This window comes from Mustela nivalis (genome assembly GCF_964662115.1).
Source record: "Mustela nivalis genome assembly, chromosome: X".
Taxonomy (NCBI): domain Eukaryota; kingdom Metazoa; phylum Chordata; class Mammalia; order Carnivora; family Mustelidae; genus Mustela; species Mustela nivalis.
Window position 1 is genome coordinate 68,940,209 of NC_139040.1, and position 26,689 is coordinate 68,966,897.

Here is a 26,689-nt window from a genome sequence, read left to right on the forward strand (position 1 = left end):
GTGAAAGACAAGCCAGAGATGAGGGAGGAGATATTTGCAAAACGTGTGGGAATGGGGAAGTTTGCAATAAATATGACGGAACAGTGACTAGAATCTATAGTATGTGAAAAACTACTTTTTAAAATCAGTAACAAAAAGACACAATAGAAAAATGGGCAAAACTAGGACAGGTATTTTACAGAAAAGAAAATGTATGTGGCCAGGGTGCCTGGATGGCTTCGTTGGTTAACTGTCTGCCTTTGGGTCAGGTTATGATCCCAGGGTCTTGGGATCAAGCCCTGCATTGGGCTCCCTGCCCTTCAACGAGTCTGTTCCTCCATCTCCTTCTGCTCCTCTCCTACTCATGATCGATCTCTTTCTTTCTCTCTCTCTCCTCTCTCTCAAAGAAATAAAATCTCTTAAAAAAAAAAAAAAGGAAGGAAGAAAATGTATGTGGCCGAAAAAGCACAGAAAAAGGTGATCAACCCTTTTAGTCATGGAAGTAATGAAAATTAAAACCACCGTGAGGTTTATCACTCCATACTCACTAGATTGGCAAAAATTTTAAATTCTGACCAGTGTTGGGAAATGTGGAGCTACAAGGACTTTCATACCTTGGAGCACTTCGTAAGCCAGCTGGGTATGTACTCTATGACACAGCAGTTTTATTACTCAGTATATACCCCAGAAAATCCTTTTTTAAAAGATTCTATTTAAATTCAAGTTAGTTAATATATAGTGGATTACTAGTTTCAGGGGTAGAATTTAGTGATTCTTCAGTTGCTTTTAACACCCAGTGCCCTCCTTAATGTCCATCACCCAGTTATCCCATCCCCCCATCCCTCGACCTTCCCTCCAGCAACACTCAGTCTATTCCCTGTCTTTAAGAATCTCTCATGATTTGCCTCTCTCTTTATTTATTTTACTTTTTAAAAAGATTTAATTTATTTATTTGGCAGACATCACAAGTAGGCAGAGCAGCAGGCAGAGAGAGAGGGGGAAGCAGGTTCCCTGCTGAGCAGAGAGCCCCTCATGAAAGTTGGAGTGGTTTCCTCTAGAGGGAAGGGAGGAGGTCATGACCTGAGAGGGGTATACAGAGGTGCTAGAAACCTTTTGTTTTTCAACTTACGTGGTACTTACATGACTGTGCACTTTATCATTATTCATTAAACTGTATGCGTGATCTATGCAATTTTCTGTATGTATGCTCTATCTCATCAAAAAATGTAACTAAGAGTGGATCACATGTGTTGCTAAGCCGTGTTAACTTTTCTGAGGACTTGGCTCTAAAGGGAGGGAGACAGGGTAGCAGTTACAGGAGGATTCAGGAATGAAGGAATTTGGGTACATATGTTCACCAAAATACATATACAAGAATATTCATAGCAGCACTATTCATAACAGTCCCAAACTGGAAAATACCCAAATGCTCATCCAACAGTAGGAAGGATAAATAAATTGTGATATAGTCACCAATAGAATATGCATAGTGATGAAAATGAAGGAACTACAACTACATGCAATAATATGGATTAATCTCAAAAGCATAATGTTGAGTCAGGGTTACAAGATTTAACAAAAGAAAAAAAAAACACAGGACATCCAGTTAAATTTGAATTTTAGATAAATGATGAATCATTTTGCATGGAACATACTTATATTAAAAAATGATTCATCATTTAGCTGAAATTCAAATTTAACTGGCCATCTTATATTTTCTCTGGTGACCTTACATAGAATGAAAGAAGTCAGACACAAAGGTTACCCTTTGGGGAAGCTAGAGAGTGGAAGCATACATAAGTGGTACTTCTGGGATGCTTGTAATATTGTTTCTTGATCACCACTTATCCATCAAACTGTATAATTATGATTTGGGCATTTTCCTGCATGTATATTATACTTCAATTGAATAATCTATGTCATCCATCTGTAACTTATTTATAATCTATCTGGCAACGATCTGAATATGTTTTATATTCAAAGTCACAACAAAAAATAAATATAATCTTAAGAAATGTTCAGCACCCACACTGACTAAAGGAAGAGAAATACTTTGAATGGGTGATTTAATTCAGAATATAAATGGTCTATAAATATACAAGTATGTTCAACTTCACTAATAACTATAGAAAGGAAAATGAGATGCCATTTTTCACTTATCAAATTGATAAGAATACTTAGAGAAGTTAGAAAACTTGAGAAAAATGAATAATCTCATGGCTTCAAGGGAATTTGGTAGTATATTTTAAAAATTCAGAAGGAGTTTGGAAAGATGGTAGGTTAAAGATATCCCAGAATCCCTTCTAGTCCCAAATCTGAGCCGTCCACTCTGTTCTTGAGCCAAGCAGGTGTGCTATAATCAGCCAAGAGAATGAAGTCACAGGATGGATCTGGGACCAGATAGTAAGGGGTGGTGCAGAGTTTTTCACCTCTGGAAGAAACCAGAACTCTGAGGCAAGGGCTTTGGGTCTGAAGTACTAGAGCTAAGGTACAAAGATGGGAACAGGCTTCTGGTGAAGGCTTGGCCTGCAGAACTCTATGCATTCCTAGGGGACAGTTGATATTGCCTGTGTGAGTATGCCAGGTTTCTCTGGATCTGAAAATGCTGAGAAGAGACTGAAGAGCTGGGTTGGGTCCTCTTCATCTTGAGATGAGGACAGCACCAAGGAACAAGATACAGAGAGGCTTTCTCTTGACACCTCCCAAGGGTGTGAACAGCTTGCTGACAACACAACTGCGACAGCAGTGCTAGCTCATGGGCAAAAACCACTGGGCCTTTTCCAGTCACACAGCTGCTAGGACTAAAGGTACCTGAGCCCCAGTGAACACACAAAGGAAAATACAATCCACAAAAGGGGACCCCGAAGCCAAAGAGAAGCCAAGTGGAACACTTAGAATAGGACTTAAATGAAACAGAGTTGCTGAAAGAAACAGACAATTCAAATTTAAAAAAGATCTCCTCCTGGGGCGCCTGGATGGTTCAGTGGGTTAAACCTCTCTCTTCAGCTCAGGTCATGAGCCCAGGGTCCTTGGATCGGGCCCACATAGGGCTCTCTGCTCAGCTGGGAACCTGCTTCCCTCTCTCTCTCTGCCTGCCTCTCTGACTACTTGTGACCCCCCCCCCATTTTCTCTGTCAAATAAATAAATAAAATCTTTTAAAAAAATCTCCTTCAGAGATTAAAGGAGAGCATCAAAAAGACTTTTTGGAACTAAAAGAATGAAATACTATTTATCCAAACCAGTAGCAATTATCATTCCAAATATTAAAACACTAAAACCATTCCAATGAAAATCAGAAACTAGATCCTCCTAAAGGAAGCAACTTTACAAGCCCAGAGCATATCCTTCAACATCCTTCTCCTTGCTAATGAACAAAAACTAAGAGAATTGATAACAGGAATAAATACTGGCAAAGAGATAATTTTCTTCTTACTAGTATGATTTTACACTAAGAAAACACAGCACTCGAGTTAAAAAAAAAAAACTTAGAACAGAGCTATATGTATCAGGATGAATGAACCCCACAAATGAAAAACAAATAAAACATCAGTGACAAAAGAACACATACATTATGAAACAACTTATGAAAAGTTTAGAAATAAGTAAAAAGCTACTGCATATTGCTAAGGGATACAAGAATAAGGAAATGAATGGATAAGATAAACACCACATTCAGAATGGTAGTTAATGTCACTCCCCCACCTGTCTGATGCAACCTTACCACTTGACTGACATGGCTCTGGCAAAGATTACCGAAAACACCAATGGCCAAATCCATCTGTCTCTTCTCAGTCCTCATCTTATGTAACCACTCCGAGGCATCTGACATGGTGACAGTCCCTCTTTTCTAGAAACTCTTACCTTGGTTTTTAAACTACTACTATTCTCCTGTGCTTCTTCAACCTCTTTAATTGGCTCATTTACTCCTGACAAATATTTAGCGTTGGCGGTTTTCTTATCTAGTCTTTCTCTACACAACACTCCCTGGGCAACCTCACCCATACATTCTAAACATTTATCTCCAGACCAGATGCTGCTCATTTAAAAAAAAAAGAAAAAAAAAAGGTTTATTTATTGGGGGACCTGGATGGCTCAGTGGGTTAAGCGTCTGCCTTCAGCTCAGGTTATGATCTCAGCGTCCTAGAACCGAGCCTCAATCGGGCTCTCTGCTCAGCATGGAGTCTGCATCCCCCACTCCCTCTGTGCTCTCCCTTTCTCTCTCTCTTAAATAAATATTAAAATCTTTTTTTAAGGGTGCCTGGGTGGCTCAGTGGGTTAAGCCTCTGCCTTCAGCTCAGGTCATGATCTCAGGGTCCTGGGATCGAGTCCCGCATCGGGCTCTCTGCTCAGCAGGGAGCCTGCTTCCCTTCCTCTCTCTCTGCCTACTTGTGATCTCTCTCTGTCAAATAAATAAATAAATATCTTTAAAAAAAATCTTTTTTTAAAAAGTTTTATTTCTTCATGTAATCTCTATGCCCAATGTGGGGCTTGAACTCATGACCTCAAGGTCAAGAGTCAGATGTTCTTCTGACTGAGCCAGCCAGGCTCCCCCCAGATGTTGCTTCTAAGCTCTAGTTTTGAATTTCCCATTTCCTCTCGGACTTTTCCAATATGCATTTCAGATCTGACATGTCCAAAATCAAACTTACTTTCTGCAGTCCGCTCCCTATATATTGATGTCTTGCTTTCTTGCTAATTTCCTTCAGCCAATGGTATCTCCCACTTGATCGAAGGCCAAGATTTTGTCATAAAGTTTTCTGCCTCACAAATCAAATCTACCTGAGTACACCAACTTCCTCCACCCCCAATAAGGCAACAAGCAACAAAATTCTGATGGGCCATATCTATCCTCTGAAAATATCCAAAAGGGGCTAGCAAATTTCTTAGCCCTCAGTAGTTAGGAAATGATTTCCTCTAACAGTGGGGAGCTTGGCTTTGGGAACAGTATTTTGTTGACTAAAGAAAACTTAATCCTGCTGGGACAAGTCATACCCATATGCCCCTTTCACTCTCAAAATCTACCTCAGATGTTGACAAGTACCCTGGCCAGCTCCCAGGGGTCTTAGTTCAGTTGGGCTTGTCTGTAAATATCAGTAGGGCCCCTATCCTCCTTATTAACCACCATCTAGAGCAAGTAAAACACAGAAGATGGAATTGATACTTACTAAAAGGCAGGAATTACAATGCTTATTTTACATATATGAGTTCACCTAATCCTCACATTTCTATGGGGGTATATATTCAAGTCCTATTTTACAAATGAAGAAATTGAAGTTTTAAAGCTGAAGTGGGCAACTCAGAATGTGGATACAAAACTCTTAATGCAAATGAGTGAAAAATCCTTTAAGAGTCCCTGAAAGTCTTTGAAGATGGTGCCAAGTGACAAGCCACCAACCACCTGTGAATCCATCACTGATGGACTGGAAACTGCAAAATTCTTGAGACATTGAAAGCAGATGTATAAGACTGACAGAAGGAAAAAACATACAGGAGAGAAATTCTGTGAAAGGTGGTACCAACCCTAGGGGTAGTGCAGACTTAAAGGTAGTGAATTCAGATTCAGCAAACAGGAGGGAGCATTGGGATAGGAATCCATGGTAATTGGTTGTGGTACCACAATAGGAGTGGGCCACTGGCTTGGTAGCCAATGACATGGCAGGAATAAGTCCAAACACAAACATGAAAATATGCAGAAGAAAACCCTTTGTTAAAAGAGAACTTTGGATTGGGTACGAATGAATGAATGAATGAAATAAAGCTGTATAAATTTGATAAGGGATGTAAAAAGACATACCAGGCAGTGGCTAACAAAGATAAAGTAAGTAAAAAAATATTAATCATATAAAATAGATATAATCCTCTGAGAAGATATATGCCATGATACTTCATGCAGCTAGCAACATAGCTTCAAGACATATAACTGTAATGACATTGTGTAGTGACAGATGGTGACTACACTCATCATGGTGAGCACTGAGGAATGTGCAGGAGTGCTGAATCACTGTGTGATTCACTGAACCTAACATTATATGCCAACTATTCTTCAATAATAAAAACATAATAGCTGCAAAAAAATGTGTGTGTATAATACATAAATATGCATATATAATATATATAATATAATATATAATATAATATGCATTATATATATGCATAAATGAAGAAATGTAAGGAGAAATTGACAAATCCTTGGTCATATTGTCACAAAAGAACATACTAAGTAAATAACAAGAAAGAACATGAAAGAGCCAAATAATATAAATAAAGAGATTATCTAATAGGCAGATATAGAACTACATACCCAACAGAAAATACACTTTTTTCAAATATACATGGAATATTAACAAAGACCAAACAAGAATCAGGACAAATTTCAAAAAGAAGAAATCACACATTCATCTATCATAAAACAATAAATCAGAAATAAGCAACAATGGGATACATAAAAACATCTTCTACATAACTCAGGTTAAAGAAAAATGAAAAAGGAATTATCTAATTCAGAAATTAATAGAGGATTCAAAATTCTCAAATTTATAAGATTATAAAATTATATCAAAATTATAAGATTATATCCAGTGGTACTTAGAGGAAAATGAATAGTTTTAAATGTATCTTTTTAGAGAAGAACAATTGAAAACAAATGAGCTATGCTATAAAAAGAAAAATAATCAAATGCCATACTCAAATAAAAGCAAAAATCAATCCTGAATATAACTTAGCCTCTAGATCCAGTTACCAATTTGTAGGAAATACAGAGGAACAAGAAACATGTTAAAACTATATGGGGATGGGCGCCTGGGTTGTTCAGTGGGTTAAGCTTCTGCCTTCAGCTCAGGTCATGATCCCAGGGTCCTGGTATATGTGCTGCTGAAGGGAGCACAATCTCAGGGTTTTAGGATCGAAGCCCACATCAGGCTCTCTGCTCAGCAGGGAGTTTGCTTTCCCCTCTCTCTCTGCCTGTCTCTCTGCTTACTTACAATCTCTCTCTCTCTGTCAAATAAATAAATAAAATCCTTAAAAAAAATACATGGGGATATGCAATTAACAAAATTCAGACTATGAGAAATTCCCTAAGACAACCGGTTTTTTCAATAAATAAATTAAGAAGGTTGAGGGGTAAGGAGAGATGGAGGAGTTATCTATAGATTAAACAAAACTTAAAAGAACCTATCAAGTAATAGCAATGTGTGGACTTTGTTTACATCCTGATCCAAATAAGTAAAATCAATGAGACTATTGGAAAGGTGAACAGTGACTAGATATTTTATGGTGCTAAGAATTATTAATAATTTTTAGGTGATAATATTCTTCCAAGAGTTCTTATTTTTTTTCAAATACAAACTGAAATATATAAAATATATCTGGGATTTGCTTCAAAATAATATCAGAGGGAGAAAGTGGTTAGCATACAGATGAAACAGGACTGCTCATAAATTTGTCATTGTTGAAACTATACGACAGGTATATGGGGGGTTCATTATACCATCCTGACTTCTTGAAAGCTTTAAAAAAAAGAACTAAGCTATCAACTCAGGAAGCAATACAATGAATATAACAAAACAACTTAGGAGAAAGTCATTAATAGAGAGTAAAAAAAATATAGAAAAAGGAGATTTAATCAATAAATCTGTCAAATGTGGTAGAAAAAATAGAGCAGATATATAATAATCAATGAACTAAAAGTAGAGACATAATTACAGACATGGGGATTAAAGATATAGTATAAATCTATATGCAAAATTTTGCCAATAAATTTGGAAATCCAGACAAAGTGGATAATTCTTTAAGAAAATATAAATTATCAAAATTGTTTCCAGATATAGAAAATCTAATATCCAAGAAAACTTCAAAGATAATTCCCATGTTATATAAACTGTATTAGGGCATAGAAAAAAAAATCAAAAGCTTCCTAACTCATTTCATACCATTGGCAAAACCTTCAAACCAAAATTGGACAAGGGGAGCACACACAGAAAAAAAGTTATTGGCCACTCTCTCATAGAAACATATATGTACATGTCCTAAATTGTAAACTAATACATGAAGCTCAGCAATATACAGAAAGAATAATTGATCATGGCCAATAGGGGATGATTCAGTGATAGAAAAGTTATTTTTATAATTCACTTTAATAATAGGTTAAAAGAAGAAAAACTACATGATCATTAATTCCCAATAAATGATAAAATGCAACACTCATTTCTTATTTTAAAAATATGTACTTCTGGAGCGCCTGGGTGGCTCCATTGGTTAAGTGTCTGCCTTCGGCTCAAGTCATGATCCCAGGGTCCTTGGACTGAGCCCTGCATCAGACTCCCTGCTCAGTGGAGAGTCTGCCTCTCCCCCTGCCTCTGCCCCTGCTTGTGCTCAAGCGCGTTCATGAGTGCGCTCTCTCTCTCAAGTAAATAAATAAAATCTTTTTTTTAAAAAAATATTTATTTATTTATCTGACAGACAGAGATCACAGCAGGCTGAGAGAGGGAGAGGGGAGGAAGCAGGCTCCCCGCAGAGCAGAGAGCCTGATGTGGGGCTCGATCCCAGGATCCTGGGATCATGACCTGAGCCAAAGGCAGAGGCTTAACCCACTGAGCCACCCAGGTGCCCCAAAATCTTTTTAAAAATAAAAAAAACTAAAAATATGTACTTCTTAGCAAACTAGGAATAAAAGGTCACTTCCTTAACTTGATAAAAGATATCTGCCAGAACTGTAGTGATAATTAAAGGTGAAACACTAGCAACATTCTGGCTAGAGTGAAAACAGAAAAAAGTGAGAATGGCTACTCTCACTGCTACTATTCAATCTTATACTGAAAAAAGAAATGAGGTATAATAAATGTTTAGAGGAGGCCAAAGTGTCTACTTGAAAATAATATGATTATCCACCTAGAAAATCTAAGAAACACAGCTGAGAAATGATGAGAAACTAAGAAAGCACAGTGCCTGGATGGCTCAGTCTGTTGAGTGTCTGACTCTTGGTTTTGGCTCAGGTCATGATATTGAGCCCTGCATCAGGCTCTGTGCTGGGCATGGAGCCTGCCTGAGATTCTCTCTCTCCCTCTCCTTCTTCTCCTCCCACCCTTACTCACACTCAAGCTCAATCTCTCTTAAAAAAATGAAAATAAATAAAAAGAAAATAAAATAGAAAAAGATATTCAAAATAGCAACAACAACTATAATATTCTAGAATATGCCTACCAAGACAAGTGGTGTAAGAATTATACCAAGAAATCTGCAAAAGCTTACTGAAAGACATAAAAGCCTTGAGTAAATGTGGAGAGATCATGCTCCTGGATGGGTAGGCACAATTCTCTAGTTAATCTATACATTGAATTAAGGATTTATGCAATTTGTGAATTTTTCATCGAACTCAACAACCTGATTCTAAAACTCATCTGAAAGAGAAAATAATCTAAATGGTTCCAATAAAACAAAAGTGAGGAGAAACGTGTTCTTCCAGAGATGAAAATATACGATAAACTACACTATTAAAGGGTTTAAGAATAAACAGATACTAATAGGGCAGACTAGAGTCTAGAAACAGATCCACACATATCATCAACTCAAAACACCACAATACTAATTCAAGTCAGTGGTAAAGGGACTTCTTTTTAGCAAATGTTGCTAGAACAACTGCATATCCATGTGAAGTCGGGGAAATGATCTTAAACCCCTATCTCACTTTATAGCCAAAAACTAATTCAAGATAGATTACAGAACTATGTAAAAGCTAAAGGTATAAAGCTTCAAGCAGAAAACACAAGAGATTATCTTTATGACTTTGGGTAAGCAAAGACTTCATAAACAAGACTCCAAGTGCTCCAAGCATTAATGAAAAGAAATGGTAAACTGGATTTCATAAAAATTAAAATTTCTGCTCATCAAAAGACGTCATTAAAAAGACAGACAAGCCACAGGCTGTAAAAAAAATATTTATAACATACATTCTCTGACACTTGAATCCAGAATATATAAAGAACTCCCACAAATCATCAATAAAAAGACAAATACTTCAATTTGTTAAAAGGGGCAAAGGACTTGAATGGACACTTCAAAAAAGAAGATACAGGAATAGGGAGGCCTGGGTGGCTCAGTCAGTTAAGCTCGGCCTTTGGCTCAGGTCATGATCCCAGAGTCCTGGGATCAAGTCCCACATTGGGCTCCTTGCTCAGCAGGGGGCCTGCTTCTCTCTCCCCGCTGCCTGCTGGTGTGCGTGTTCTCTCTCTGACAAATAAATAAATCAATCAAATCTTTAAAAAAAAAGATGCATGAATAGATAGTAAGTACATGAAAAGAGGCTCAACACTGTCATCTTTGAAATACAAATTAAAACCATGATGAGATGCCATTTGACACCCACTTTCATGTTTCTAAGACATCGTTTTTTTAATGTTTTTAAATTTTTAAAAAAGATTTTATTTATTTATTTGACAGAAAGAGAGAGAGAGAAAGAGAGCAAGAGAGGGAACCCAAGCAGGTGGAGTGGGAGAGAGAGAAACAGGCTTCCCGCTGAGCAGGGAGCCCAATGCAGAGCTCGATCCCAGGACCCTGGGATCATAACCTGAGACAAAGGCAGACGGTTAACAACTGAGCCATCCAGGTGCCCCATAAGACAACTTTCCTTTTTAAAGATTTTATTTATTCATTTGAGAGAGAGAGAGAGGGAGAACAAATGGAGGGGTTGAAGGAGAGGGAGAAGCAGACTCTCCCCTTAGCAGGAAGCCCAGCATGGGACTCGATCCTGGGACTCAGAGATCATGACCCGAGCCGAAGGCAGATGCTTAACTTACTGAAACACCCAGGTATCCCGACAACATCTTCGAAGATATGATAAACCAGAACTCCTCCCATACATTGCTGGGATATTAAATGGTATAAACTACATTAGAGAACAACTAGGCTCTTTCTTAAAAAGTTAAAAATACGTATCTACCTCCTCCACTCTGACGTATTTACCCAAGAGAAATGAAAACATATTAACAAAAAGATCTGTATGTGAATGTTCAAGGCAGCCTTATTCCTAATAGCCAAAACTCTGGAAATAACCCAAACTTCCATCTACTGGAGAATGGAAAAACAAGCAGTGGTATAATCAGATAATGGAATACTACTCAGCAACACAGAGGAACACATTATTAATCAAAGCAAGAACATGGACACATCTAAAAAAAAAAAAAACCCTAACTACATTATGCTAAACAAAAGAAGCTAGGAACATAAAAATTATATGATTCCATTAATAGAAGACTAAGAACATGCAAAATTAATCTATGGTAACAGAAGTCAGAAAGAAAGTGGTTGCTTAAGGTGGAATATGGTTAGGGTGGATTGACTGGAAAGAGGTACAAGGGAACTTTGTGGAGTAGATGGAAATGTTTCTTTCATATCATGTTTTAGGTGATAGTTACACCCAAACTGGATGATAAGTACATATACAACTATCAAAACTCAACAAATTGAACATTTAAAATACGTGAGTTTTATTGCATATATAATTTACCTCAAGAAAAAAAAGGGAAAACACACCCATAAATATAAATGAAAAGATTACAAAGTTAAAAAACGAGACTGAGAAAAATATATATAACATACATAGCAAGGTATTAATATTCAAAATATATAGACAACCTCTAAAGTCAACCAAAAATACAACCTGAAAGAAAAAAATAAGCAAAGGGTATGAACAGACAGTTCACAGAAACAGAAAAAGAAATGACCAATAACACGAAAAAATGCTGTTTCACAAGTAATTGGGGGAAATACAAATTTTTAAAAATAACATGCTATGCTCAAGATAGAAATAAGAAAGGTCAATAATATCTAATATTTATCTAATATTGTCAACAGTACACGAAAATATTCTCACATAGTGTAGGTGGCATGCATACTGGGACAGACATTTTAGAGAACAATATTTAGCAGTATTTAAAATCTCAAATGTGTATGCCCTTCACCCTAACAATTCCTCTTCCCAGTATATAATCTAGAGAATACTTTCAAGTATATATCACATACAAGGCTATTGACTGAGGCATCATTTTGCAATAGGTAGAAACTTGATAATCTAAATGTCTTTCAAAACAGGAATAAATAAACAAAGTACACTTGTACACTGTGGAATCCTATATAGCAATCATAAAAATGACGCAGATTTTTATAGAGGTACAAAAAAAATTTGAAGATATTATTTTTAAAACATTTTATTAAAGATTTTATTTATTTGACAGAGAGAAAGTACAAGTAGGCAGAGTGGCAGGCAGAGGGAGAGGGAGAAGCAGGCTCCCCACTGAGCAGAGAGCCTGATGCAGGGCTCAAACCCAGGACCCTGGCATCATGACCTGAGCCAAAGGCAGATGCTTTAACCAAATGAGCCACCCAGGTATCCCTCAAAGATACATTATTAAGAGACAAAAGGAGTTTAAAAAATAGTATGCAGATGATAGCATTTGTCTTTAAAAACAATAGGGAAACACCAGGTTAAAAAAAAACAGGCAGGTGAAAGTGGTTACCCCTAGATTAGGATTGGGAGGAAAATCAAGGCACGGGTAGGGAGTGGGGGTGGGAGGCATGGTTTATCTTCATCTGCATTGCTTGTGTTTTATATTAGCAATTTATTCATGTATTGTGTTATTCAAAGGGAGTAAATTAATTTAATAATACCAAAATTTTAAAGGCAATAACAAATATATTACTACATGTACACACACATTTATGTATAGAAAAATATCTGGTAATGATGCACACCATACTTAATAGGCACAGTTAAACAAGAGCCTGCTTGGAAACTCAAAAGGAAGATGTGGGAATGAAGAGTCCACAGGAGGCTTTAAAAATCTCTGATATATTTCTGGAGATCTAGAAAGCCATGTGCGTGCTCAGGAAAAAAGGCCTAAAAAGCACTTATCTTGCACCCCTGGCTGATGCTGAGGCCCTGTTGAAGAAGTGAAGACTAGGATAGAGTTGTAGAGAGCCTGAGTATTAGAGACAAGCCCCCACACATAACACAGAGCCCTAGGCAAATGCAGAAGAGTTACAGTTCAAGACATTTAAAGAAGTCTGAGACAAATCAGTAGTTAACCAAGTAACTAAGTAACTAAGTAACTAAGCATACACTTCTGAGACTGCACACTACAGGAAATTATAGAATTAGTTCGAGAAAGTCACTAAGCATACAAAAACAAGTTAGGTTTAATTCTAGGAATATGAGGTTGGCTTAACATCGAAAAATCAATTAATGCAATAAACCATACCAACAGAATAATGAACAAAAATATGTGATCATGTCAATAGATTGTGAAAAATCATTTGAAAAACTCATGATAAACACACTCAACAAACTAGGTATAGACAGAAATTCCTCATCCTGGTAGGGGCATCTATGAAAACTCCACAGCTAACCTCATACTTAATAGTAAAAGACTGAATGCTTTTCCCCTAAACTCAGGAATAAGACAACAATATCCATTCTCACCATTTCTATTCAACATTGTCATGGAGGTTCTAGCCAGGACAATTTGGCAAGAAAAGGAAATAAGGGCAGCCAGACCAGCAAGGAAGAAGGAAAAATATCTGTTACAGATGACATCCATTAAAAAACCCATTAGAACTGGGCGCCTGGGTGGCTCAGTGGGTTAAGCCGCTGCCTTCGGCTCAGGTCATGATCTCAGGGTCCTGGGATCGAGTCCCGCATCGGGCTCTCTGCTCAGCAGGGAGCCTGCTTCCCTCTCTCTCTGCCTGCCTCTCCGACTACTTGTGATTTCTCTCTGTCGAATAAATAAATAAAAATCTTAAAAAAAAAAAAAAAAAACCATTAGAACTGACAAACAGGTTCAGCAAGGTCGCAGACACAAGATCACTATACAAAGCTCAATAAACGGGGCGCCTGGGTGGCTCAGTGGGTTAAGCCTCTGCCTTCAGCTCAGGTCATGATCCCAGGGTCCTGGGATCATGCCCCACATCGGGCTCTCTGCTCAGCAGTGAGCCTGCTTCCCCCTCTCTCTGCCTGCCTCTCTGCCTACTTGTGATCTCTCTGTGTCAAATAAATAAATAAAATCTTAAAAAAACAAAACAAACAAACAAACAAAAAACAAAGCTCAATAAACAATTTGAAAATGAAATTAAGAAAACAATTCCATTTACAACAGCATTGAGAAGAATAAAATATTTAGGAATAAATCTAACAAAAGAACTGTAAAACTTAGACACTGAAAATTTTAAAAATTATTCAAATATATTCAAGAGGATCTAAATAAATGGAAAGACATTTGATTTTTGTGAATTGAAAGACTTAATATCAAGATGACAATATTCCTAAATGAATCTACAGATTCAACACAACCCCTATGAAAATCCCAGCTGGCTTCTTTGCAGAAAATGACAAGCTGATCCTAACATTCATATGGAAATGCAAGGGACCCAGAATAGCCAAAACAATCTTGAAAAAGAACAAAGTCAGAGCACTCACACTTCCTGATTTCACAACTTACTACAAAGCTACAGTAATCAAGACAGTGTAGTAGTGGTATAAGGATAGAGACATACAGATCAATGGAGTAGGACTGAGAATTCAACTACTTCTTGACAAAGATGCCAAAACAATTCAGCAGGGGGGAAAATAGTTTTTTCAACAAATAATGTGGGGATAACTAATTATCTACATGTGAAAGACTGAACTTTGGACAGCCAGTTCACACCATATACAAAAATTAACTCAAAATGGAGCAAAGACTTAAATACAGCATCTAAAACCATAAAGCTCTTAGAAGAAAACAGAAGCATAAATCTTTCTGACCTTGGACTGGGCATTTTCCATAGATATGACACCAAACCCATAAGCAACAAGAGAAAAAAATGGATGAATGGACTTCATCCAAATTTTTTCAATTGTGTGCTTCAAAGGATACCATCACTAAGTGAAAACACAGACCAAAGAATGGGAGAAAACATTTGCAAAGCATATACCTGATAAGGGGTTAGTATCCAGTATGTATGAAGAACATACATAACTCAACCATAAAACGATAAATAACTCAATTAAAAAACGGGCAAAGAATCTGAATGACCATTTTTCTAAAAAGATATAAATATTGCTGATAAGCACATAAAACAATGCTCAACATCATTAGCCACTGGGGAAATGCAAACCAAAACCACAATGGGGTATCACTTTACACCCCCTAGGATGGCTCCAAATAAAGACATAATAAAAGTAAGAATATGGAAAAATTAGAAAGCTAATTTTAGAATTAGAATTCTAAGAAAGCAATTCTGAGAATGTTCAAGTGGTGTAGTTGCTGTGAAAAACAATCTGGTAGTTCCTCACAAAGTAAAACACAGAGTTACCATATGATCCAGCAATTCCACTCCTCAGTATGTACCTGAGAGAAATGAAAACTGACATCTACCAGAAAACTTGTATGTCAAAACTCATGGCAGCAGTAGTCCTAATAACCCAAAGTGGAAACAGCCCAAATGTCCATCAGTGGATAAATAAATATACACTAGTAAATATTGATGATGAATGTGTAATAATAGTATATTAATATTTTCATGTAGTAGTATATTGTTTGGCGATAAAAAGGCATGAACGCTGACACATGCTATACAACATGGCCGAGCCTTGAAAACACTGTCAGAGTGAAAGAAGCCAGTCACAAAGGACCATATATTGTGTGACCAGATGTGTTATGAAGTGTCTAGAAGAGGCAAATCTGTAGAGACAGAAAGAGCATTAGTCATAGATAGGTGGGGCTGGGGGTGCGGCAGGGAGGAGGTTGGGCAAAAATAGGGAATGACTGCTAATGTGTGTGGGTTTTCTTTTTGGGTGACGAATATGTTCTAAAATTTACCATGGTGATGGTTACACAACTTTGTGGATATACTAAAAATTACCGAATTACACAGTTTTTTTTAAAAGGGTGAATTTTATGGTATATTAGTTATATTTTAATTTAAAAAAAGGCACTTAAAAGTTAGCATATGACCCAGCCAGTGATTATACAGTTAGGTGTATACCTAAAGGGAAATTAGAACATTTGTCTACACAAAAACTTATACACAGATGCTCACAGAGCAATATTCAAAAGAGCCAAATACAACTGATGAATGGACAAAGAAAACATATGTCCACACAATGGAATATGATTCAGCAGTCAAAGGGAACGAAGTGTTGCAACACACTACAACATGGATGATCCCTGAAAACCTTGCACTAAGTGAAACAAACCAGTCACAAAAGACTGCATATTGTATGATCATACTTACATGAAATACAGGTCACGGTTGCCTAGAGGCTGGCAATGTGGAGTGATTGCTAAATGGCATGGGGGGTGAGTTTCTCTTTGAGGGTAATAAACATGTTCAAAAGTTAGGTTGTGGTGCCAGTTGCACAACTCTGAATATATCCATGGAAGTGTACAGTTTAAATGGGTGAATTTTATGGTATGTGAATTATATCTCAATAAAGATGTTAAAAAAAACTCAGAACTGTAAACCTAAAAAAAGACAGAGGCACAAGAACCTTTAAAAATAGTATTAAGAAAGCTAAATCTCACCGTGCAAACATAGAACAAAAAGGGCACTTTCAAATACATTCAGAACAAAAAGCTGAATGAGCAATAAATAGGTCTCTGCCCTGTGCCAACAGTATAATAATGATATGTGACAGAGGTAAAATTCTTCAATTACTATTTTTGCTCCTGCATTCTCAGTTCCCCAGAGGGAACTGCAGCCCAATATGAGTAAAAAGGTAGTAACTGAGAACTTGACTCCTTTAACAGGAGTTCAAATATCTTGAAGCAGAGAAATTATAGCCAAGGAAGTGGAGTGTACTTTCAAATGAGAATGCTGAAGCGCTGTCAATGATCTTTGAGGAATCACAGAGAAAGATGTTCCAGAAGACTAGGCAGATATAATTTCAATTTTCAAAAAAAAGAAAGAAGAAGGAGTAGTAGAAGTTAATTCTATAAATTAAAGACTGGTAAGTTTGCTGTAAGTCTTCTAGACTATTAGGGGATGGATGATTATGGGATGGCTTTCAAGAACCTAGAAATGGAAGAATAAGCACTAGAAGCCAGCTTGAAGTCACTAAGAAGAAGTCAATTTAGTCTAATCCTTATTTCTTTTTTGTCATGTCTCTAAACTGGTAGCTAAGAGAAATATGGCAGACTTTGTATATCTGAACTTTAGCAAGGCATTTGGCAAAATCTCTGACAAGGTCCTTAAGCACAAAATAGAGAAATAGGGGCTGGTTGTTAATTTTTGTTAGATAGATTAATAATCACTTGAAAGATCATTCCCAAAGCATACAAATCACCAGGCCCCAACATGCTAGACTAAGTTCTCTAACAGCATACACTGTGGGGTTCTTCTAGCCTTAGGTCCTTCATCATGTATATCCAACAGCTTAAATGAAGATATGGAGACCATGCTGATGAGGTTTATAAGTGACAATATCTAAAAAGGACAGTGAATACTTGGGATGACAGAATCAGGAGACCAATTTTAACCATAAGCAGTTGGGGATAAAATCAAACCAAACCAAACCAAACAAAAACTAAAACTTGCCTGGACCAGATGAAATCAAACCAAGGGCCAGATCCAAATCTCAGACCTAAATTAGAAAATGAGTGCAAGGGAAAGAAAGAGGTTTTCACTATTTCTGGTATTAGCCTTGAACTTGAATTGTAGCTACTGTTAGAAAATAACCCGAAATATTTCAGTCAAGATACCAACAACACAGTAAGAGTACTGGAAGTTTCCATCTACACTTGTGGTCTTAATTTTTCTCACCCTCTTTCAGACGGTCCCCTTCAGCCTTGGTTTTCTTCTGTCTTTCTGATCCAGCAAGGTCTACGAGATGCAGCTTGGAGCGAAAGCTGCTACTCCTGTGATGACAAGAAGACACCAATGAGAATGGTTAGGTCAATGAGAATGACCTGCTGGCTCTTGTTTTCTTTCAAACCAGTCAAAATGGCTCCACTGGCTACCAGTGCTCAGGGTACTGATGTCTGATGATTCATCAAATGCACTTAAGAAGCAACTTACTATTCAACCTTGGTAGAACTACCGTTAACAATCTTGACTCTTTAAACTGCGAACAGCAACTTACTTGTCACTCTTCTTTCTTTGCTCTATGGAGATGGTAAAGATGGCATGAGATCGGGATGACTGGGAGTTCATCGCTGTGGAGGCCACGGTCCTACAGTTGTTGCCCTGTTCTAAACAGGAAACAGTATCCAGAGCGACTACAACAGTCTTTTCAGTGAGTCCCACAATCTAATTCAAAGAAAGAAAAAAATGCCCTTATGATTCTGTTTTACATACTTCACCAGAGATAGAAGGACCAGTAGGTTAAAAAATAATGCTTTGATGTTCCAACAGAACCTCAGCAAACAGAACAGGTGTGGTGATGGGGAATGTTTTAACCAGCAGCTCTGGGGTGACTGTAAACCATGGTCTCTCATCTCCCTTGGGATTTCCAAAACAAGGGTACCAGACAACACTGGAGCTAGAAGAGATCTCTACATTTTAGGATAGAGCAACGGATAGGTGCCTTCTGGTGAGCCCCCATGTGAAGGTCAGCTTTGGCCTCAAGAACAGCAAAGGCAATGCAAATATAGTATTTCTCTTTGCTACTTTCTCCACGTGACCCTATGCCCCTCCCTATACCTCTGACTGGTTTTAGACATTTTCACTAGGGGAAAGAGTGGGAAAACAGGGTCCTAGGCTTGGTACTGTATCTACCTAAGAGAATTTGTACATGTTAAAATCTCTTGGAGCATCTGGAGATTGAACTAGATGATTATGAAGCCCCTGCTAGCCCAAATATGCTATTGTTTTATTACTCCCTAGCTCCCAGATCTACATCTGTGGCCCTGATTTCTGGTCCTTTATTTCTTTTCTTTTCTTTTTTTTTAAAGATTTTATTTATTTATTTGTCAGAGAGAGAGCGAGCGCGAGCGAGCACAGGCAGACAGAGTGGAAGGCAGAGTCAGCGGGAGGAGCAGGCTCCCTGCGGAGCAAGGATCCCGATGTGGGACTCGATCCCAGGACGCTGGGATCATGACCTGAGCTGAAGGCAGCTGCTTAACCAACTGAGCCACCCAGGCGTCCCTGGTCCTTTATTTCTAATTGCCTGCCACTCACACTTGGAAAATAGTGAATTATGAACCAAACTCATCTTCCTTCCACCAGCACCAACTCTCTCCACTTCTATTACTCTATGCTCAAAACCTCAGATTCACCCTCCTTTCCTCCCATTTCTCCAGACCTCATCTATCTCCCACTCCTAGCCATTTTTCTTTTGAATCCATTGCTTCCTTTTATTTCCACATCTACCTGCCTCGTCCTTCAAGCCTTACTTATTTCATGCCTGAAGAATAAGACAAAGTTTCTCCAACATTCCTCACCCTAGTCTGTCTTCTTTTCAAGCCACTTCTGTTTAATCTCCCTAAAATCCTGCCACTGAAAATGTCACCAAATAACCACTAGTTCTGTGCTAGATAATAAAGACCCGATGAGATTTTAAGACATCCTCCTAACCTCCAGGAGCTAACACAGTTGGAGAGATATACACATAAGGTAAAAACTTGTAAAAGTAGCCAGAGCTGTCTCACTTATATACTGTCTACAGGGATGGAACGAATGAAGCTTTAGCCTGGCTTCATAATCTGGTCCTAACACACCTGTTACTTCTCAACCCAGGGCCTCGAATCCAGATAGATTGGGCTAGTCTTACCACCCTAAGGAGTGTATTTTCTGCTTAAGCTACTCCTTGCTACAAGATTACACTTACTTCTTTTCTCTCTACTTATATACCATCTATCACACCTGAAGAGTGGTTGACAAACTTGTCCTTACCCATCCCAATTTAAATAAAAAGTGCACACTTTGTATTGAAAATTGTACCTCAAAGAATGCTTGGGATTTAATTCCTGCTTTGGCATGGGACATATAATAAAAGATCTTGGAACTGGGTCAAGACCTGGCTCAGTACCAATATTCTTTCTGGTGATAGTATGCACTTTGTCCACTTTGATAAGGTTTCTTATCCCCACTATCCAAATCATCTTCCTGTATTCCAAGTGTATCAGGCTTTAAAAAAAAAAAAAGATTTTATTTATACTTGAGAGAGAGGGAGGGAGAAGCAGACTCACCACTGAGCAAAGAGCCCAACATGGGGCTCGAATCCAGGTCCCTGGGATCATGACCTGAGCTGAAGGCAGATACTTAACCAACTGAGCCGCCCAGGTGCCCCTATCAGGCTTTCAAAATAGGTCTGATCTTTCAAGTCTTGCTTTTAATACCTGGCTAATGTCTTAATAACCCAGAAGAAAAAAAAAACAATCAGAAGCACATCTGCTCCTCATGCACCTGTACCCTAAACCTTCATCTTCCTGTGCAGTGAAGGGTGGAAGAGGAATAAGATAAGACACTATTTGACCAAGTTTTCCCAACTATATAAACTACTCCCATCCACTTCCAGCCTTGGATTCTCTTCCTGAATACTCGAGCTGAAGCTAGACCCAAACTCTGTCTGTTTTCAATACTGGCTTCTGGATTTGGTCCACTCCCATATACAAAACTCCCAAATTTCCCTCAAATTTTCTGTTCAGCTATAGCTCCTCATCCTGCATCTAAACCATATGACAGAAACTTCTCATGTAAGTGATCTCTTCTTCCTGTGGTACTTATGGATTTAAAATGTTTTATATTATTTAATTTCTTCCTTTTAAATATTATCCCAAAGCCTACCATAATGTCTGTTATAGTGCTGGCCCAACAGAATTTTCTGTGACCATGGAGATGGTCCGTATCTGTGCTGTCCTATAGTAGCCATGTGTAGCTATTGGGTACTTGACACTATTGGGTTGGTGTGAAAAAGGGACTGAATTTTAAATTTCATCTTATCTTAGTTCACTTAAGTTTAAATAACCATTTGTGGCTAAAAGCTATTATAATGAATAGCCCAGGCTTGGAACTGTGTAAATAATTAATTAATATTTAGTTGGGGGCGCCTGGGTGGCTCAGTGGGTTGAGCCGCTGCCTTTGGCTCAGGTCATGATCTCAGGGTCCTGGGATCGAGTCCCGCATCGGGCTCTCTGCTCAGCAGGGAGTCTGCTTCCTCCTCTCTCTCTCTCTGCCTGCCTCTCTGCCTACCTATGATCTTTCTCTGTCAAATAAATAAATAAAATCTTTAAAAAAAAATATTTAGTTGGTAAAAGGTAACAGGAAGATGACAAAACTTCCTTCCCCACAAAAGCTCCCATTTAGGAATTCTAGACTAACAAAGGAAATCAGGATCACACAAAATCTTACAGACTGAGATGTCAGCAGCCATTTAAAACTACAGTGGCAAATAAAAGCAATGTGAACTTCAGCAGTAGCCAACATTTTTCAGTAACAACAAATGAGAGACAAACACACCTTTATGCCTTCTTTGGGATCCTCTCGTATATTTATTTGAGAGGCTTTCTCACGAGACGGGCATAGAAGATCCAAGATTTCTTCATTGTAAATCTGGTTGTTAAAAATAAAGTGGTAAAAACAAGATGTTAACAGTGGTAATTTGAGGGTGGTGGGATTATAGGTGATTTTTTAAATTCTTTGTGACTTTCTGTATTAAAAAATTTTTACAACATATTATTTTCATAGTTAAGAAAAGGCCTTTAATCTCACATGTAAGAATTTGATACTTATAAGAATGAATACACATAGTCACTGTAACAAAATTGAGACTGCTCTCTCAAGACAGTTTCTTGGGAATAGCAGACACAGTGAAAAGTTATACAAATGCCCAAATTCAGTTCTTTGACAATACCATAACATCATCACCTTCCCTGATTTGGCTACAATGTTTAAGTAATGGGTCTTTAGGGGACAATGGAAATGGGAAGCACTGGAGAAATGGCAACCAATATTTCAACAACCAGAACTTTCAGCATTTACAACAGTGTGTAGTACATAGTAAGCACCACATTTGTTTGCTATTATTGTTGTTGCTGCAATTTAACATAGCAGGTTCTTCAGTAATTTTTACATTTGATTACCTGACCATAACTGGGTTAATCAAGAGATTCAAGAAGGCTAAATCTGAATGATGTTTAACTCCCAGTCTTCCAACTCTACACCTCCAATACCCATTAACGTATTAAGATTCAACTCCAGGATGAAGTATTCACATACAATATATAACTTCATGCTTATATTATGTAAGCTTAATCAATGCTTGTCAAAGATATCACTGCTATGGAACCAACTAGCTAGTTTCCCCAAAACCATAAATTTCCTGAACACGTGTTCGAGGTCATGAAGTTAGATATAACTGGCCAATCCAGTTGTATAGTGATATTCACTAGAATGAAAACCCCACAAGGGTAGGGATTTTTATGTTTTGTTCACGGATAGATCCCAAGTACCTAGAACAGGCCCTGTAACAACAGTAGGTATTCAGTAACATCTGTTGAACAAACACATTCTATCACACAGCTCAACACTTCACCCATTTTCTCTAACATTCTTCCTGAAGTAGAAGCATTATCACTTAGGCCTCAAAAGAGCTAAGGGAAATAAAATATTTTTCTGCAGACTCTACAGGGAATCAGCAGCAGAGGCCAAATTGGAATTAAAAACCTCCTATCATCTTTTTATGCGGCAATGCCAACTCCTCTAACAATCAGATTAAACAGACTATTCTGACAAAAAAAGAACTGGGCGGGAGCCAGCTCCAACTGAGCCAGTAAATTTTCTCTATCAATTTATTAAAATGTACTTTACTAAAAATGCAATTTACTAATTTGAGTCTGCCAGGAAAAAACTTGATTTGGATTTATTTTTTTCTACCCGAAGAAACATTTGAATTCAGTATAATTAAAGATAAATCATTTACCTCCAAGTACGACACTTTCAGAGTAAATTCGATGTCACTCTTTTTATCAATTTCTTTGAAGAGCAACTGTATTACCCTTGGGATGACCCCAACTGTTGGTTCATTCTCTTGCTCTGCAGTATATGCACCTCCCATTGAATAGGTTTTTCCAGAGCCAGTCTGCCCGTAGGCCAGGACGGTTGCATTGTATCCTGGCAAAATAGAAGTCACAAGCATAGTAGTGCTCATATTTTCATCCAATCAACAAAATACCCTTTCCTTCAGCAATTACTTGCAATAAAATTGAGACTGCTCCCTTGAGACAGGGGTCTCTTCGGAATAGCAGACACAGAGAAAACTTACACGAGTGCCAGGATTTTGCATTACTCCAAACCAGCAAAGGAGAAAAATACCAGCCCCAGAATGTGTGCCCCTCTTCATTGCCCTTAAAAGCTAAGAAGTCAAAAGGTATGACTGAAATAATGAAAGTGGCCGACTCACTGCCAAGAAGCCATTCAGAGCTTTCCAATTCTACTTTTAGCCATGTTAAATTATGGGAACTAAATGCAAGTCTTAGAAGGTTCATAAATATAGGGAATTCCAATGTATGTGTTTTTGATGACCAGTCTTCATCTGAAAAGTCACCAAAGTTGATTTTTATAATCAATGAAAGCATCCACTCCTTATCTAAACTCTCAGACTGCACCTGGACCATATATATCAGCCTCCTTGGCCTTTTTCACCCTTTTTAAAAGAACTCGTTTGTCTAAATGAAGACCTTCCTTGATATTCTGAAAGATCATAAGATGTTCCATTAAGATTTTCACTGTAATAAATAGATAGTATTACCTGGCATGACTATGGGACAAACGAATAACATTCTACAATGTTCTACAATACTACAGATATGTATATATAGTAATAACTGGGGAAACCAAGTTGCAGTACTTTTCCCAAAATATTCAGGGCTCTCTGGTATTGGGAATTCAGAGCACAGGAGGATGATGTTGAGCTGACTGAAAAATATTGGCTTCGTATTTGCAACTGAGAGCAATGTTAACCAAACATATATATTGGCATCACTATCTACTTTATATTGCCTCTAAAGACTATAATTTAATTCTCATAGATTCCCAAGTTAAGATAAAAGTATAGAACTATAGTGCTCTTACTGAGCTGTGAAGCAAGATTCTGAGGAAGCTGACCAGATAATGAAGGGTCTGGAAACCATACTGTTTCCAGAACAGCTAAAGGAAAGAGGAGTGGTTTATTGGAAGAAATGGGCAGAATCACATAATTGTCTTCTTTTTTAAAATTTTTTTAATTTTTAATTTTTTTTAAAGATTTTATTTATTTATTTGATAGACAGGGATCACAAGTAGGCAGAGAGGCAGGCAGAGAGAAGAGAGAGGAGGAAGCAGGCTCCCAGCTGAGCAGAGAGTCCGACGTGGGGCTCGATCCCAGCACCCTGGGATCATGTCCTGAGCTGAAGAAGGCAGAGGATTAACCCACTGAGCCACCCAGGCGCCCCTAATTTTTAATTTTTTAATAAACATATAATGTATTATTAGCCCCAGAGGTACAGGTCTGTGAATCTTCAGGTTTATACACTTCACAGCACTCACCATAGCACATACCCTCCCCAATGTCCATAACCCCACCACCCTCTCCCTACCTCCCTGCAACCCTCAGTTTGTTTGTGCGATTAAGAGTCTCTTATGGTTTGTCTCCCTCCCAATCACATCTTGTTTCATTTATTCTTTTCCTACCCCCCAAACCCCCCAAGTTGCATCTCCACTTCCTCATATCAGGGAGATCATATGATAGCTGTCTTTCTCTGATTGACTTATTTCACATAATTGTCTTCTAAATGCGTAAATAGGAAAAAGATGAACTTTATGGTGGAGAAGCCTGGCAGATAACACCATAATCGAACAATCAAAATGAACATCAGCAGTAATGAAACGAATCAAGTGCTACCCATCAGGATTCAATGGGAAGAACACAGCACCACTTCTGTGATATTCCTGCTACAGATATACAACCTGAATTCAGTCATAAATAAACAGCAAACAGACCAAAAATGGTAAACAGCTTACAAAACAACTGGTGATCTTCAAGAATCAGGATCACAAAATTAGAAAAAAAAAAAAGAGAGAGACTGAAAAAACTTTAGAATGAAAGAGACTAGATAGAGACAATACAACTAAATACAAGTGCTTTTGAACGAGATCCTTTTACTCTAAAGGACATTATTGGGACAACTGGTGAAACCTGAATCCTGAATGAAGTCTGAGGACTAGATGGTAGTAATGCAGCAATGCTAATTTCATCATTTTGATGCTTACATTGTAGTTATGTAGGAGGAAGCCCTTGATTGTAGCAAATATACACTGAGGTATTTAGGGGGCATCATGTCAACACTTCATCTCAAGTGATTCAGGAAAAAAAGTTCTTTATGCTGTTCTTGCAACATTTCTCTAAGTTTGACTTTATTGCTTTAATATTTTAAAAATGTGAAGCGAAGTGTTCAGTGTCCTCTGAGCCACAACATCATTTTAAAAAGTGGAAAAAATATGTGAATTTGCCTAGAGGGATGAACTAATATCATGGGCCGAAATTATAGGGAAGCAAATTTCATCTCAATATAATCTAGTGCAATTGGAGTTGTCCAAAATCCAAACAACGGGACCACCTTGTGAGTCAGTGAGTTCTGTATCAGAAATAAAATTTAAATGGACACTGGAAGTTCACTTAGAGAAATTTCTGGAAAGCATTTTTCTTTGGATACAAAGTAAGACTACATGATGTACAAATGTGCCTTTCATCTTTAAGGGACTGGTGTGAAGTGGCTTAACTTCTTTTACATAGACCTCTGCTTTGAATCCTGAATAGCCTCTGTACTGAAATAATAGTAATTAAACACCCCTCAGGCACTGCTCCCTTCTTTAGAACCCTGCTTTCATGCTGTGGTCTTCAACAACACTAAAGTCTTAGCTTATTCAATAAAGATAATTAACTGGTCAGAGGACTCAGACACTTTAGGAAATAGCCTTCTTCACCTAAAAGAATTCCATTCATCATGCAAGATCTCTCTCAAAGATTGCCTGTGCTGTTACATTCACCCCTAATCTCCCACACAGAGTTAGTGCCATCCTTTTGGTTTTCATAACACTTTGAAAGCAGTGCTACTTCTACTGCAGCACTGATTCTATTGTGTATTTTTAACTCTTAAAATATTTTTTCTTAAAGGTAAGTGCAAAAAGGTTAAAATGTTTTATGTATTTAAAATTACGTATGTAGTCATCTACTTCCACTCCTACTCTTCCAGGGCCTGAAAGCTATATAATTTTTCTCTGAATCCTCAACAGGCTTCAGAGTACCTGGGCCTTAAGTAGGTTGGCAAATGATCATCTTCAGCACCCATGAAAGAGCTTAGAATCTAATGAAGTTCCAGGACAAACAAAAATATATATACAAGTCAAAGAGGGGCAGAAACACAGAAAGCAAATACAGTAGAAAACTAGCACCAAGGCTACAGACATTCACAAATGATACTGAGTTGGTTCCTAGGCTGTGGGCTTTTTGAAGGCAGGACTCACGCTTCATCCATTCCTCTATTTGCAGCACCCATGTACCACGGCTGACACCAAACATACGCTCGAGAACCGGTGGAAGAATCAAATAGCCTCACCTTTAAATATGCCTTTTATGAGTGGAGCTACTGCTGTATTGAAGACTTCTTCCTGTTCCGTAGACGGGTCAAACACAAAATCGTAGGTAAAGGATTTGTCAGTACCAACCACCACCTAGAGAAGGCAAGGGACAAGGAGTAAGAAAAA

At 37.9% G+C, this 26,689-nt stretch overlaps 1 protein-coding gene across 3 annotated transcripts in view; it reads right to left on the minus strand.

The window, feature by feature from the left end:
• The window catches only part of KIF4A (kinesin family member 4A), a 120,997-nt gene that overhangs the window by 93,605 nt on the left and 703 nt on the right, over positions 1 to 26,689 (minus strand). For all 3 annotated transcript variants that reach the window (XM_082716140.1, XM_082716138.1, XM_082716139.1), the window contains 5 exons: positions 26,542 to 26,656; positions 22,869 to 23,059; positions 21,407 to 21,499; positions 18,090 to 18,256; positions 17,771 to 17,865 (listed from right to left, as the gene is read on the minus strand). In XM_082716140.1, coding sequence (XP_082572266.1) covers positions 17,771 to 17,865; positions 18,090 to 18,256; positions 21,407 to 21,499; positions 22,869 to 23,003 — 490 coding nt within the window. In that variant the 5' untranslated portion in view covers positions 23,004 to 23,059; positions 26,542 to 26,656. The remainder of the gene's footprint in view (positions 1 to 17,770; positions 17,866 to 18,089; positions 18,257 to 21,406; positions 21,500 to 22,868; positions 23,060 to 26,541; positions 26,657 to 26,689) is intronic.